Source organism: Trachemys scripta, chromosome 16 (genome assembly GCF_013100865.1).
Source record: "Trachemys scripta elegans isolate TJP31775 chromosome 16, CAS_Tse_1.0, whole genome shotgun sequence".
In the NCBI taxonomy this organism is placed as follows: Eukaryota; Metazoa; Chordata; order Testudines; family Emydidae; genus Trachemys; species Trachemys scripta.
Window position 1 is genome coordinate 18567013 of NC_048313.1, and position 17454 is coordinate 18584466.

The window sequence follows — 17454 nt, forward strand, 5'->3', positions numbered from 1 at the left end:
CCCTTGCTGACTAGCGTCTCTGAAGAACGACAGTACATGTATGATTTTTTCCCTCTTCACTGGTGAGATGTGAATACCAGGCTGTAAGACTGGTCTTGATTCAGCAGAGCTTTTAAGCATTTACTTAACTCCATCCTTATGCAGCAAAACATGTAAGCACATGCTAAACTTAGGAGTTAAGCATGAGCTGCTGTATAGGGATGGACTCAAAAACTTGCTTAAAGTTAGGAAAATGTTTTAAGTGCTTTGCTGAATTAGAGCTTAAACACTATTCCCACTGAGGGCTAGTTTACATTATAAGCGCTACATCGGCTGTAGCATGTCTGGTGAAAATGCTCCATGCCGACGAGGGAGCACTCTCCCGTCAGCACAATAACTATCCCTCCATGAGTATTTCAGGCCATGTCCACACAGGCACTTAAGTCGGCGTAACTTACGTCGCTCAGGGGGGTGGATTATTCACACCCCTGAGTGATATAAGTTATACCAAAGTAAGTGGTAGTTTAGACAAGGCCTGAGACACTCGAGTGTTCCTATGGGAATTTAGCTTCAAATATTGAATCCAGATATTAAGATCCTTTTCAGTTGTGACCGTCTTCCCCAAAATATTACATCAAGGATACCCAGCCATTTCTTGATTAACATTATTGCTAGGTAACAGTCCCTGCTTCGAGGCTTGGCAGATTCAGTGGCTCCTTTGGAAAGGGAACAGAAAGTTTCCATTAAGTTGTCTCACAAAGCCTCTGTGAAATCCAACCGTTGGTTCTCCCCAAACCTACTTTGATGACGGGTAATTTGAAGGCATGGCTTCAAAGAGTGCTTTGCACTAAGCATCTCTGACTCAAATCCATCTCGTCTCCCCGTCACAGCCCCGTCAACTTGTCAATCTTCTCATTACAGAGATCTATCAAACAAACCCCTCTCAAAACAAAACCACGCAATTATCCCCAGGGATAGGAGAGGGGAGATCAGAAAGAGAACGAACTACATGTGGCAGATGTTAGTCATGTTGACTAATGCACTACTGGAAGGCGGTATAAGAATTTACATAGAATAAAAGCTATCTCCTCTATGACTCTTAGGTGTTTTCAGGACACACTGACTATGGTAGATGGAGGAAGAGCTGACAACAAATTTTAGACAAATTGGTTATTCAATGAAAAATGCAGTTTTGGTTGACCTGAAACTCTTCACAAATTTGACATGAATAGTTTCATCTAGTCTAAAACAGAGGGGGAGGAAGAGACGGTGGTGGTGTTGCAACTGCTACTATTCCCCCCCTTCCTTATTACCTCAGTAGTTAATACCCTTTAATGGCAGATGAGACACCCAGATTCGAATCCTCACTCTGAAACAGACCTTCTCAATTCACCAAACATTTCAGATTCATTTCAAACGGAACATTTCATTTCTTCAGAGCTGCCACCAAACAGCCAGGTCAGTCATTCACCCAACTCTCTATGGAGGAGCCAATCTCTCTGTTACAAGACAACGTCTATTTGGAATTGGGATACTTAATAATCTCCAGATAGTTAACAATACGGCGCCATTTTCTCAAAAGCACTACAGAGAAGCACCCATCTTTAGTCCTTATTTACCTTTATATTTTGCCCATGGTAAATTCAGTTCATATTAGTGAGCAAGGGCATAGAATCATAGAAGATCAGGGTTGGAAGGGACCTCAGGAGGTCATCTAGTCCAACCCCCTGCTCAAAGCAGGACCAACCCCAACTAAATCATCCCAGCCAGGGCTTTGTCAAGCCTGACCTTAAAGACCTCTAAGGAAGGAGATTCCACCACCTCCCTAGGTAACCCATTCCAGTGCTTCACCACCCTCCTAGTGAAAAAGTTTTTCCTAATATCCAACCTAAACCTTCCCCACTGCAACTTGAAACCATTACTCCTTGTTCTGTCATCTGCCACCACTGAGAACAGTCTAGATCCATCCTCTTTGGAACCCCCTTTCAGGTAGTTGAAAGCAGCTATCAAATCCCCCCTCATTCTTCTCTTCTGAAGACTAAACAATCCCAGTTCTCTCAGCCTCGCCTCATAAGTCATGTGCTCCAGCCCCCTAATCATTTTTGTTGCCCTCCACTGGACTCTTTCCAATTTTTCCACATCCTTCTTGTAGTGTGGGGCCCAAAACTGGACACGGTACTCCAGGTGAGGCCTCACCAATGTCGAATAGAGGGGAATGATCACGTGCCTCGATCTGCTGGCAATGCCCCTACTTATACAGCCCAAAATGCCGTTATCCTTCTTGGCAACAAGAGCACACTGTTGACTCATATCCAGCTTCTCGTCCCTGTAACATCACTTGCTATGGGACATGGGAGGGCATTTGCCCCTCCAGATCTTGGTTTGTGGTCTTCCCCTCCTACTTTACAAAGGTCTATATGCTCCATTACATCTTCCACTTCAGAATATACCATAATGGCATAGGATGTTCTATATGCTGACACCACTTTGCCCCCCTTATCCTGAATTTTTTCCTGAAATGGTTCCCAGGTTAAATAACTCACTTTTCAGTTCTCTTTGTCAGCATGCTTTTTGTGCACAGGAATTTGAAAGGTCTTTTGGCTCATTTGGTCAGGTCAGGGCCTACATCCACTGTCTGCTTCATTTAGTATTTACCCTGTGACCAAGTGGCATTTGCTGGTTAGTGCCAAGATATGAGCGGGACATACAAAAAGTAGCCAGGGCCGGATTTACACTTTATACATCCCTAGGCACAGCATCTTCAGCGCCCCCCATGCCCATAGCTGACCTTTATGTTGCACACAGTTTTAGAGCGGTAAGGCGCCCCTAGAACGCAGGTGCCCCGAGGCACATGCCAGCTGTGCCTAATTGGAAATCGGGCCCTAAGGGTAGCAATGCAGGTTGCACTTAGAGCTGAGCAAATCTCATGGAATTTGAAATGTTAATCAACCACACAGCTAGGGCTGGGTAAGAATTTTCCATCAACACTGTTTTTCTGGGAAAATTTCAACTTTTCATCACAACATACCCAAAACCTGACAATTTTGGAAATGCTGCAGCAATGTCTCCTGGGAGTTACGTAAGTATCTACGTGTCTATAAGTATGTGCATGGGGAACAAATAATTAATGACGGGCTCTTCAATTTAGCGAAGAAAGGTAGGACATGATCCAATGGCTGCAAATTGAAGCTAGATACATTCAGACTGGTAATAAGGTGTACATTTCTAACTGTGAGAGTAATCAGTCATTGCAACAATTTACCCATGGTCGTGGTGGATTCTCCATCAATGACAGTTTTTAAATGAAGATTGGATGTTTTTCTACAAGATCTTCTCTGTGGATTATTAAGGGAGGTTCTCTGTCCTGCACTCTACAGGAGGTCAGATGAGATGATCACAATGGTCCTTTCTGGCCTTGGAATCTATGAGTCCATGAATCTACCCTTTGGCTGCCTCTTGCCCACATTCTCCTTCTATGGGGAGACTGGATTACCTCTCCCATAATGCACTGCATACAGAGATTTCCATGATGCACAGTTGTAGCTCAGTCAGAGGGGAGACCATGGTGCTTCATGGTACATGTAGTCCAGCCATTGGGTTTCAGTGGCAGTTGGAACCTTACTTTTAGCTGCTTTTGAAAATCTTACAGTACATACAAAGACAAGTCATGGTACCTTTTCAGTCTGGGGAGTAGATACGACGGACATAATCTTCTGCAAAGTTTAGTTAAAAACAAAATCGGAGACAAAGCATGAATTCTACATGCAGTTTATTGGAGGCACAGCAGGAGTTTAGAGCTTTTAAAAATCAGCAAAATGATGTTAAATTTTATACACATAAAAAGTACATGAAATACATCACACAGCGAAGGACAACAGAATGAGGAGTTTCGCTGCTAGGATGCCACATTAAGCACTCTTGGGTACAAACAAAATGTGGCTTGACAATTGAGATATCTTTCTCTTGTTACTCCTTGCATGGTAAACAGACTGTAAACAACTTTAGTACCTAGGGTCCAGATCCTCAAAAATATTTAGGTGCCTAATTTCCATACAAATCAATGGGGATTCAGTGCCTATATACTTTTAAGGACAAGGACTCAGCGTCATATCGACAGAGAGACACTCTTCACAACCCCATCCCATCTCCAGCCTATAGCTTCACTTTCCAAACCACTTAGGAAGGTGCTATCAAGAGACGTTTCCTGGTACAGTATAAAGAGATTGATCTATAAACTTGCTAGTGTAAGAAAACCCAGAGACGATGCATCCTCCCTAGCAGGTCCACAGAAAGGTGGTTCAGTACCACAGACGATGCCTTTATAAAAAGCAACAGAGAGCCTGTCTACACTGCAAACCAAGCTCTGGAGGGGCAAAAGCCTTGTCAGAATGTGGGCAAGAGGCAGCCAAATGGTAGATTCATGGACTCCTACCTGGAGTGGCTAAAAATAGCCATGAAGCCCCAGCTGTACATGCCCGTGTGGGCTCCTGGGAATGTATTCATCTTGAGGGCTGATTCTACCTCTGGCTCTGTAACCCCCACTTCTGGAGCTCCATTCTCCACTTCTGGAGCTGCATTCTCCATTTCTGGAGTGAACCCTCCAGGTGGAGACCAGTCTGCGCCTTCGGGGATGTAACACCTACCTACAGAGCTGACAACTCTTCTTGGGGCGGACTCCTAAACTTCTGGAGGGCGTTCCCCCACTTAAGGAGCCATAGCTTCCACACCCAGAGTTATATCCTCTACTTGAAGAGCCAGAACCAGATTGATTATCCCACAATCCTCAACAGTGCAGGAGTTGGTGACCGCAACTGCGAGGAAACCGAAGCTCAGTAACTCTCGCAGAATAAAGAAAACAATCCTAACAAATCCCCAGTTTACATACCTACACTCACGGTGTTCCTTGAACATATCCTGTTGGGGGAAAACAAAGAAACAAATTATCCCATAAACCGGCTGTGTTACTAATGAGCTGCATTAGATAAGACCTAATTTCTTTAGAAATTCATCTAAGTATGAGACATATTCTACAGCTGGGACGTTCAAAGGTGTCCAAGTGAATTAGGCACCCAACTTCCATTTGAAATTCAGTCGGAGTTGAGCATGAAAATCCCTTCGGTTCCTTTGAAAATCCGAGCCTACATAATCTTGGAGCAACACAGCTTCCTGTATTGGTAGATGGCAATATTACTTGTTCTATATCTTCTGATGATTACAGTAATTGTATTCTCATTGAATACAAAGTGGGATCATTGAAATGTTGAGTACTATACACAGTATCTACAGGTACTATGCTCCTGCCTCTTTTCTTCTCCTTCCCGCCATGTCTTGTATGTAGCAATCTCAATATCCAGGACCAACCTGACACTCAGCAGCTCGTGGTAATCCCGTAGCATGCATGCCAGCCCATCCTTGGACTTCTGTAGGGCGTTTTGTAAGGGCACAATCTCCATTCTGCTCAGCATCACAAATGGCTGTTTGCAAACAGGCAACCTGTCAAAGAAAAAGGGAATGTATTACTTTCCCTTTATGTAATTACTGAGCATTTAAGACTATGGATTCACGTTACCGTTTCAATTCCAGATTGAGGAGGATTGATACACAGTGGGGGCATAATATTCCTGAAGCGCAGTTGTTTTTAGACTCGTTGACTTTAAGGTCCGAAGGGACCGTTATGATCTTTTAGTCTGATCTCCTGCACAACGCAGGCCACATAATCTCATCCACCCACTCCTGTAACAAACCCTGCCCTATGTCTGAGCTATTGAAGTCCTCAACTTGTGGTTTAAAGACTTCAAGGTGCAGAGAATCCTCCAGCAAGTGACCCGTGCCCCACGCTGCAGAGGAAGGCGAAAAACCCCCATGGCCTCTGCCAATCAGCCCTGGAGGAAAATTCCTTCACGATCCCAAATATGGCGATCAGCTAAACCCTGAGCATGTGGGCAAGACTCACCAGCCAGACACCCAGGAAAGAATTCTCTGTAGTAACTCAGATCCCACCCTCTCTAGTGTATATTATAGTCATTATATATTCTTCTAGGTATATTATAAGTCAGCTAGCGGTTAAGGAGATTGCTTGCAGATTTCACATGATTTGCCTGGCGCATTGCACAGTTTATCACTATATGCAGAAATATAAAATTGAAGTTGCATCAAGTTTCAGTCAAGTGATAGTGTTAGAGCTCCTTCTCCAGACCCCCTCATTCATATTCCTGGGAAAACATGCTGCTAATTTTATTGAGCAAGTTCTGATCCTGCAACTAAAGTCCAATGTAAAGGGCTTTGCCTGTGAGAAATATAGAGTCCTCTCCCCTTTAATCCAGACGTAGGGTGAAAAGTGGCCCATGCCTAGTGGATGGGGCCTACTATTCCCACTTCTGCTGGTTTGTCACCATGTGGATTCCTGCTCAATGTTGAAGATTCCCAGTATAACTTTATATGGGATTGACAGTTCCATATGTAGGAGTGGATTAATAAAAATAGAAATTCCCGCTCTGAAATCCATTCTGTTGAATGCAATCTGGATTGTTCCCAAAATGAAGGAGATTTCAGGAAAAGCAGATGCTGAATTTCCATCTGGATAGAATGGGAGGAGTCCTTACCTCTTCAAACACCCATCTCAGCAATTCCAGCTCCGGTCTCAACAAATCCACCTTCACTTCCAGCTCTAACGTGGTAATACATGTGCATGAAAAGAGGTCCCGGGCATTCTAAACCAGTGATTTTCAACCTTTTTTCATTCGGGGACCCCTACAAATTTTGGAATGGAACTATGGACCCCTTTGGAAATCTTAGACTTAGTCTGCGAACTGAGGTCCGTGGACCAGAGATTGAAAACCACTGTTCTAAAATGATTCCCATTCAAACATGGAGCAAAATGGAAGCCGGGGCCAAGCTAGCAGTCGTTTGAACCAGACTTTTGAAGCTTGAGGTCTCCAATTAAGAGACGTCCTAGAGATGCTGCAGTTTCTTCCCGAATGAAACCAAACAGCTCCAAAGCTAATGGGGAGGAAGAGGTGTGTTGAGATCGTGAGGTGGGAAACTGAGTCACAAACCTGCCCCGCTTTAGTTTTAATCAGGTTTTGCCTTCATTTATACAATTTCAAACAGAATTATTGTCCATTATAGTGACTGGATGCATATTTATGCCAGACAATAAACAGATAAGACAGAATAGATGCAGGGCCCAAGTCATCTCATACCAGAGCACCAGGATGTTCTCCTGCACTCCAGGATGCCCACTGCCTCCTCTGGTCCCTGGGTTTGGTCCTTCAGTTGTATTCCTTCACTTTCTGGTATGGTGTTTCTCCGATCTGGGCCTTGTCCACCAGGGTCTTCTTATGTATTGCCTCATTACATATTTCTTAGCCTCTCTCTGATTAGCTTCGTTAGGCACGTTGGGCGCATTTCTTATGCAACCCATGCAATATGCATGCAGAAGCGTTGATGTGCCCAATTTTTGCTGTTTAGACAATTTCTCTGTCAGTCTGTTTCAGGTCATCCTGCCCCTGGGTTTTCCCAGTCAAAAGGGCTTCTTGTCATTACAGGCTTGTGTATTTTTTTATCTCCAAACTTCCAGCACAAGATGTTACCTTTGTCCTGTCAGCAATAACATCTTTTGAAGCAAATCTACATGAGAGGAGCACTGGCAAAACCACAAGCAGGCCAGCAAGGCCTTAGCCTTATTAACACTCATTCACTATTAGTAATTATACATGATTAAAGTATAACTAACAAAGCTCTTAAATGTACCGTTTAGCAATTCATCATCTTTATATTTCAATATTATATGTCAGCATATGTATGTTATCCGACCGTACCCCTTAGTCTATTTGGGAGAACAGTTGGAGAACATTCTATGACTCTTTTATTGCCAACATTTCTTTATCTTCTGCAAACATGGGTCTTCAGGGGACTTTTGTCACTTAAAATCCCAATGTGTGAATACTTTGTTAGTAATCATAGACTGTTATGGTTGGAAGGGACCTCAGGAGGTCATCTAGTCCAACCCCCTGCTCAAAGCAGGACCAATCCCCAGACAGATTTTTACCCCTGTTCCCAAAATGGCCCCCTCAAAGATTGAACTCACAACCCTGGGTCTAGCAGGCCAATGCTCAAACCACTGAGCTATCCCCCCCCCCCCCACTACAATTGGGAGGTGCTTGTGTTTTAGGGCCTTGATATTTAGTTGGTGTTAATGGTACCCCAACAGGTGCAATCTATCTAGCAATCTATTACCAGTGATAAAATAAATCACATTAAGGGAGCCAGGGTCTGACTGTCTTAGGTACTTAGTGGCTCCCATTATCTGAGTCTGAGCCCAATCTAGTCCTGTTCACCAAGCCATCATCCTCTTCTCATTCAAATCTCTCCCGAAACCTACTGCTCCTGCAATGCCCACATGAAATGTATTTATCTACAGATTCATATCTTTAGCCACCTGAATGTCTCACCTTCTCCAGCACCACAAACTCATTCTCTGTAGCCACGGACCTGTTGAGTTCCTCCTTGTCTCTGGTGGGAAAGAGAAGAGACGGTGATCTTATCAGACTCAACAACCACTATGGGAAACATGGACAATACATTTCCCTTCCAACCTACTATTCAGGCCTGATTCCTCTACTCCATTTCCCCATTGGTGTGATTCTATTGAAACTGACTATGTTAAAATGGCACTAGACAGTAGTAATGCAATAGGTCAGTGGTTCTCAAACTTCTGTACCAGTGACCCCATTCACATAGCAAGCCTCTGAGTGTGACCCCCCTTAAATATATATAAAAAGTGTTTTTAATGTATAACACCATTATAAATGCTGGAGGCAAAGCGGGGTTTGGGGTGGAGGCTGACAGCTTGCGACCCCCCATCTAATAACCGCATGACCCCCTGAGGAGTCCCGATGCCCAGTTTGAGAACCCCTGCAGTAGCGAATCAATCCTGAGATCTTTAATATTACCTTTTGCCATATTTTATTTGAAGAAAAAGAACGAGGAGTACTTGTGGCACCTTAAAGACTAACAAATCCACTTGGGAAAAGTGGCCCATGTGGACAGAGGGTTGATAACATCATTAGGAATTTTGCAGGAGAATTGAAGTTGATGGAGAGACACATCTGGCTCCAAGCTTGAGTGAAGAGAAAAGAAGGCTGATTCTGCTAAACCCACAAGGAGCATGGAAGAAGTGGCTTAGCTCCCTTAACCTCTCATGTAATTTCAACCTGCAAAAGAAGGCCGAGATCACTGCAGAGAGAACACAAAGAATTAGGAGTGCGGTAATGAACTACAGGGGTAACAAACACAGGGAGTTTTCAAATAAGACTGAAGAATTGAGCTGCTAGTGACTATGACCAACTGAGCAAAAATAAACTGCTTCATGGAAAGGTCAGTATAATTAGTGCTGGAAGATGATGCTGTACCGCAGGTCAATCGTATTAACAATGCCAGCCAGAGACAGTTCAGCAATGGCTGTGGAATTCCTTGGATGCAAGAAACGTGGATAAGACAGGAAGGACTATAGTCACAGGCAGAGAGAGAGAAGAAAATAACTGATGGATAATCTCTTACTTCCACCTGAGCTGATCCACAAGCTGCTTTGTGGCATGCTCTTTACTTACCAGTCATTCTCTGTTGCTTAAACAAACGGTCAAACGGCTTCCTCAGCCCGCAGAGGTCATTCTCACAGCGCGGCTCGAGATTTTTCCAGACTAACGTGCCCTTGCAAGATGTTCCACTTGGTCATCAGCAACTTGTTCTACGGCTCCAGCAGTCGGACGTGAGCACCAAAATCCAGGAGTAATTATAATGGCAGAGTTCATCACCTACCTGTCCTGTACCTTTCTTGAGCACCTCCACCCTTTTTCCCAGGCTGCTCCCTAAGCACGGGAAAAGCTCTCTGCCCAAATTGTAAAGCTGCCCCCTCATCCTCCTTTAAATCCGTCTTGAAAACCTGCCTTTGCCTTCATGCCTACAAATAGCTATTGTCTGGCATTGGTTAAGCAGAAGGGAACTGGGGATGGTGTTTTTCTGCTAAAACCAGTTCATTTCATGCCGTAGCATCCAGTCTGACACCTGGGGCGGATTTTTAAAGGTATTTATGTACCTAACTCCAATTGAAAGGATCTGCTGCTTTTGAAAATCTGCTTCTTTAAGAGCCTAAATACCTCTAAAAATCTGGCCCTTAGATGATACGGTCTTTGGGGGAATTACTGACTTCTTTGTTATTCCCCTGTACAGCACCAAGCACAGTGGGATTGTTTTTATTTCTTGGGGGTTTCTAGGTATTACAATAATAATATTACTAAATAATAAAAATGGTGTATCCATGAAAGAACTGAAAGCAACAAAACAGAAAGACAGCTAAGCTGGCCTCTTTAATTCAGGAATTGGGGTGGGGGGCGGATACTTGTTATTCCAGAGGACAAATAAATAGCATGTTTGCAGGGTGGTTGTAGCCATGTTGGTCCCAGGATCTGAGAGGGACAAGGTGGCTGAGGTAATATTGTTTATTGGACCAACTAGCTGGTGAAAGAGACCACAGGCGCCAACTTTTTTCCGCGCCGGTGGGTGCTCACGCCCCCGGCCCAGCCCTGACTCCACCCCTGCCCCAAAGTCCCTGCCCTAACTCCACCTCTCCCTGCCCCATTGGACTCCTCCCCAAATCCCCGCCCTGGCCCCGCCTCCTCCCCCAAGCGCGCCACGTTCCCCCTCCTCTCCCCTTCCTCCCAGGCTTGCTGTGCGAAACAGCTGTTTCGCGGCGCAAGCGCTGGGAGGGAAGGGGAAGAAGCAGGATACGGCGGCATGCTCAGGGGAGGAGGCAGAGCGGAGGTGAGCTGGGGTGGGGGGTTGGGGTGGGGAGCTGCCAGTGGGTGCAGAGCACCCACCAATTTTTCCCCGTGGGTGCTCCAGCCCCGGAGCACCCACAGATCGCCGCCTATGAAAGAGACAAGGATTCTAGCTCCAGAGAGCTCTTCTTCAGGTCTGAGAAAGGTACTCAGAGTGTTACCACTAAATACAAGGTGGAACACACTGTTAAGCGTAAGAAGTGAACATATGTTGCAAGAAATCATTCAAAACCAAGTGGGCAGTTAACTCTTCTGCGGTCACAGGCAACACCTTCAAAAGAGGAGCCTGAGAGCTTAATTTCATAACGCTGCTAGACATGGAATCAAGAGAGACATTGGACTTACGTCTCATTGCAACAATCTATAACCCACTAAGGGCTGGTCCACACTAAGCCCCCAGTTCGAACTAAGATACGCAACTTCAGCTACTTAAATAACGTAGCTGAAGTCAAAGTATCTTAGTTCAAACCTAAAGGTACTTACCACGGGTCCACACGCGGCAGGCAGGCTCCCCCGTCAACTCCGCCTACTCCTCTCACGGAACAGGATTACCAGCGTCGACGGCGAGCACTTCCGGGATCGATTTATCGCGTCTAGACAAGACGCGATAAATCGATCCCAGAAGATCGATTGCTTGCCACCAAACCACCGGGTAAGTATAGACGTACCCTAACTCTCCTTTGTCCCACGACCACGTTGTCTTGCAACGTGTATGAATTCCTGATGCTTAACAATCTGTTCCACCTTATATTTGACGGCCACTCTGATTACCTTTCCAGACCTGAAGAAGAGCTCTGTGGAGCTTGAAAGCGTCTCTCTTTCACTAAGGGAAGCTGGGCCAGTAAAAGATATTCCTCACAAACCTTGTTCCTCTCAAATAAATAGCTTGTCAGTTTGAAATACAAAGGAAGCCAAACAATGGAAATGATATGCTAATAGTTTCCCTACCCCCAACATAATGATAAATATATAACAAAGTTAAATATACTTTGTTAAACCACAAAACAGTGAATTCTTTTCAGGTTCTTATGCTATGACCGGACCTATTCCTGACATTAAAATTGGCATAAAGAGCAGTTTAAAGGGACCTTAATGTAAATAAGAATCAGGTCCTTCATTTATACTGGAAAGAAAGATCAGGTCCACACTTCGTATCTCTTTAAGAAAACATAATTGTGCTTCTAGACAATTTTAGACAAACAATACATTGCCATTGTTTTCCGTTCCATTAAAATAAATATTCTTGATTATAGCTTTCCAAAAAACCATATTTCCATCCCAGAGGAAATTCCAAGATTTCAAAATGGGATTTCATCCCAATTCGAGACAAAAATTCAAAACCTCGGAATTTTTCATGAACGAAATATTTCATTTAGACCTTATGGAAATGTTTCTTTTGATAGGGGTGAAACACGCTGTTTCAACTTGATAGATTGCATTATATATAATATGATAGTGAAAACGAGAAGGACAAACCGTTTTGTTTTGACTATCAAAATGAAACATTTTGCTAATTTCCTGCTGAAAATTTCAATTAAATTGCCACATTCCCGTGAAACATTTCATCATGTCAAATCAGCATCTTCCAACAGAAAACTGTTCTACCGGAAAAATTTTCATCAGCTGCATTCACAATACTAGTAAATTTGCAATACAGTCCTTGGCGCTTTAAAGATGTTTTAAGGATGACTGCAAGGGAGTGTAATCCATACACATTATTGTTATTTATTTCCAAAGGGTTAAGTCAGGGGTAGGCAACCTATGGCACGCATGCCAAAAGCGGCATGTGAGCTGATTTTCAGTGGCACTCACACTGCCCGGGTCCTGGCCACTGGTCCGGGGGGCTCTGCATTTTAATTTAATTTTAAATGAAGCTTCTTAAACATTTTAAAAACCTTATTTGCTTTACATACAACAATAGTTTAGTTCTATATTATAGACTTATAGAAAGAGACCTTCTAAAAATGTTAAAATGTATGACTGGCATGCGAAACCTTAAATCAGAGTGAATAAATGAAGACTCGGCACACCACTTCTGAAAGGTTGCCGACCCCTGGGTTAAGTTCTGCAGTGGCACGGTCTGTGGGTGTTCTCCAACTCCACTGAAGTTAATGGGAGCCTTTCCATTGATTTCATGGGGGTCTGTTGGGTGTTTAAGGTCTATCTCAAAGAAGAGTTGAAAAACGTATTAATTACTAGCAGATGCTTTTTCACAAAACAGGGATTTCAATTTTGCTCACTTTTCATTAGAAAGAGCATGGATCTGAAACCATGGATCGAACCACACACAAACTTGGGGAAATTCAGACCTGGATCCAAATCTGGTACAGGCCATATAGAATATAGATAAAGTTTTGCTCTCACCTTGGGCAAATTGGTTGCTGAGGTTCTTCATTTGTTCCCTCTCCTTTGCTAGTACTTGATGGTCCTCTGGTCAGCTCACACACACAGATGGGATGCAGGAGGCTCTCCTCAGTGCTCACCCATCAGATATCATTACTTCTGCAATCAGTAGAGCTTCCAAGAGGACCTTATGGTATACTAAGAGCTCCAAACTTGTCATAAGCTTGAAACATTCCGTAACCACCAAGGTTACCAAGACCATCAAAAGTGCCATGTCTTCTAAAGCCAGAAAGACATATCCTGCCACAAACCGCCATAGTTTGTGGTGAACTACCATAGCCACAGTGCCCATAATGTCCAACACTAAAGCCTCCAGATGCCCTAATCATAGGAAATTCTCCCCGTTCCACCTGTATTATAGAGACTTCTGCTGCCATAGCCACCAGTTCCACCTCTTCTCCCAAAAGACTGATATTCAGAGGCTGCATAGGTTCTACATCTGCCTAGACCATAAATAGCAGAATCAGAAGTGAAGACCCTTTATCCAGTGATAGATTTTAATGGATGTATGTCCGGTCATTGTGGCTTATTCAAAGTCAGGCAGGAAAAGAGCAGTTTGAGAAAGTACCCCCCTGATGTGACACCTTGAATCAAACCCTTATATGTGTTTGAGAAGTTGGGCTTGGTTGGATCAGAGAAATAATTCAGAATTTTCAAGTGCTGGGTTTGCCTGTTAGCAATTAATGCCTTTCAACACGAAAAACACAATAGTAAATATCATACACTTCGGAAATGATAAGCAAATAAAAAATGCTTAGTTTGCAAGAAGATACTTTACTTTTAATGTATTCTGCTCATGTTGATTATGGTTTAGAATATTTATCCCCGAGTGTGTTCATGAACAGAGTACTGTGTTTTTTACCATCTCTTCAGTTGTATACTGCAAGGGCCCATTCTGAAGAATTACACTTTAAATATGTAGTTTGAGAAATGGCCCTTCTTTGCGATACTAATATACTGGCCTTATTTCTGGCACATTGCACAGAAGACAGGATAACATGATAAGGAAAAATGACCATTCCAGAAGCAAGCAGGGTAATACATTGGGGGTGATTTGTCCGTCCCATGACATGAGCTCCCCATATCTTCACATCTCCTGTACAGCACAGTGTACATCACACACTAATTCTGAATAATCCTCCTGGCTGCTTAGCAAAGCAGATGGAGTTTGAGTGTGGGTTTGATGGTACCAAACTGCATATCTGAGCCCATGAATAGGTGGATACTGTGGGGTATGAAGCCCCAACAAAAATTAGCCATTGCAACTTTCTCAATAGGAGCTGACTCCAATGCCCATTGAAGTCAATAGATTCTGCTCATTGACGTCAGTGGATTTTGGCTTAGACTTAGACTCTAGGTGTGTGGTCTATGCACCGTACTTCATTATTATTTATTGAATTATCCAGGGTCGGCGCTTCCACTAGGCGACCCTAGGCGGTCGCCTAGGGTTGCAGGATTTGGGGTGGCGGCATTTTGCCGCCCTTGGCGGAAATTCGGCGGCGGGTCCTTCACTCACTCCGGGACCTGTCGCCGAAGTGCCCCGAAGACGCGGAGTGGAAGGACCCCTGCCGCCGAATGCTCAGAGGAGGAGCGCTGCCACCTAGGGCGGCAAAAACCCTGGCGCCGCTCCTGGTATTATCATAGCACTTTTTTTGAAAAAAGTGACTAAATTAAATGTTTCGTTCTGACATTTTCCAAATGCTACGTGCCGGTTTTTCCAGTTTAAACAACTTTTCATTTGAAAGCGAATTATAGTAAAAAAATTAATACATACATTAAAAATGGTTGAGATCAAAACGAGGCCTTTTGAAATGATCAAAACAAACTGGTTTTGACTGACCTCAACCAATACATTTTTAGGATTGTCAGTTCTCAACCTTTTTTGAGATTTTGACTTTTCATCTGAATTGGGGACAGGAAATGTTTTTGACATCTCAAAAATTTTTGCTGGACAAAAAAAAAAAAAAAAAAAAAACTGGCTCCCATCCCACCCCGTTGTAATTTGTGTGTTCCATTCAGCTAATGAGATGTTTTCCTATGTCTTAGATCTTCTGATACAAGGTTAATTAATGGTTTCAAGTACGCTTCATAAAGTTTCTTTGCATTTGTTATCACATCTTTAAGAGCCAATTCACTCATCAGTAATAATAGGGGGAAAGTGCAGGGATTTTTTTTTCTGCTTGGTTTGCTGTAATCATTGCCAATTCCTTTGGGTGTTGACTTTGAAACCAGATTGAGGCCAGTAGTTAAAAATGGTCCCACCCTTGTTTTGAAACAGAAGCATCTTCTGTCTTTTTCCTGTTAACAAACACTGTTTCATCCCATCATCTACTGGCTCATCTACATGGCCCTGCAGTGCACACTAAAGGGGTGTGAATTCTAAAGCACACCAACATGCTGTGCACTAACTGGCCAGTGTACACCCTGCTGGCATGCACTAAATGTTCTCTAGTGCACTATATTAACTTAGGGTACGTCTACACTACCTGCCGGATCAGCGAGTAGTGATCGATCTATCGGGGATCTATTTATCGTGTCTAGTGTAGATGCGATAAAATCAATCCCCGATCGCTCTGCCGTCGACTCCGGAACTCCACCGCGGCGAGAGGCGGAGTTGACAGGGGAGCGGCAGTGGTCGACTCACCGCCATCCTCACGGATAGGTAAATCAACCTAAGATACGCAACTTCAGCTACGCGAATAACGTAGCTGAAGTTGGCGTATCTTAGGTCGACCCCCCCCTAGTGTAGACCTAGCCTTGTTGTACGAGGGAACTTTTATTGCCCGCCAGTAGGGTCTACATAGGCCAGTTAGTGCGCCAAGCACCGTGTGCTTTAGAATTCACACCCTTTTAGTGAACATTACCAGGCCACGTACAGAAGCCCTAAGAGGAGGACAGTTTAGGATACCATTATCCCATTTTAATTTGGTGGGCATCTCTGCTTCATTGGCTTGTGTCAGTGGTCAGTGTCGGTGGTTTTCAACCTGTAGTCTGTGGGCCCCTACAGATCTGCAGACTTTGTCTAAGGGGTCCACAAAAGGTTTGTCATTTTCATAGAGCAGTGGTTTTCAACCTGGGATCCACAGACTCTGGGTCTGCACCTCCATTTGAAATTTTTTTAGGATTCCGCAGATGAAAAAAAGGTTGAAAACCCCTGGCTTACGTAATAATGCCTTCTTCACTTTATGACACTCCTAACTCCTATCCAAACTGGAAGGTGCCGGTCCTGAGTTTCGGCTTCAGGTTGCAATCATGTTAATATGTAGGAATATTTACAGTTCTACATGCTGTCAGCTGTCCAAGAGATTTCTGGAATTTCAGCTTCATGACTTGGGAAGACAAGTTGGGTGAGTGCATTGCTTTTTATTGGACCAATTTCTCTTGGTGAGAGAGACAAGCACAGAAGTTGGTCCAATAAAAGATATTACCTCACCCAGCCTGTCTCTCTAATGTACTGGGACTGACACAGTTACAGCAACACTGCATACTTCATGACTTGAACAGTCAGTGGAAATCATCTGACTCAACCCTTGAGATCTGCTTAAAGCTCTACTGGGGCTTTGCTTTCATGTTAGTTAAAAATAAGGCTTCAGTGGGATTTATGTGGTGTATAATCTTAGTGCTGGCCTTCTGAACAAACTGTCCAGAAACCAATAATGACATTCTGAAATTTCTTTGGAGAATAATTCTTGGGCTGCATATTGAATTAGAACATGAGACTATGCAAGTAGTGTGTGTGTGTGTGTGTAGGGAGAGGGGGATTGTAATGTACATGCACAATTTATGTGAATGTATATTTAATTAGTTTCATAGGTCCGTTTCCTAAGTTAGAGACACAAATTGGTATAACTTGTGTACATAGGTGAATTAACCTAGCTACATAATTTGCACCATTGATTTCAAATGACTTAGTCTGTGGTAATATGAAACATGCTATGCTGCCCACAATTTTGACCATACCATTTCAAAATTCCTAGGTGCTCCCGTTATTAACTGATTTTCCTCTACCATTATCCTTCCCTGACTTCCATTCTTCAAGAGTAGGGCTGGGTCTGACACTCCCATCAGCAACCTGCTGGATACCGCTGTGGTATCAGCAAGGACTTCTTGCAGAACCCTGGTAATGGATGAAGAAGGAACCCCACGAAACTTGCCCAGAAGCTGGGATGTGTGTCACAGGGTGACTGACCCCTTTAAGAGAAATGGGCCCAGTTCCTCTGTGACATAGTAGCTG

General features: G+C 43.7%; 1 protein-coding gene across 1 annotated transcript in view; it reads right to left on the reverse strand.

Moving 5' to 3' along the window:
* Positions 1-4870: 4870 nt before the first annotated feature.
* The window catches only part of LOC117889001 (keratin, type II cytoskeletal 4-like), a 28818-nt gene continuing 16234 nt past the window's right edge, over positions 4871-17454 (reverse strand). The window contains exons 10-12 of the mRNA XM_034792801.1: positions 8433-8493; positions 5270-5453; positions 4871-4893 (exon numbers count right to left, since the gene is read on the reverse strand). Coding sequence (XP_034648692.1) covers positions 4871-4893; positions 5270-5453; positions 8433-8493 — 268 coding nt within the window. The remainder of the gene's footprint in view (positions 4894-5269; positions 5454-8432; positions 8494-17454) is intronic.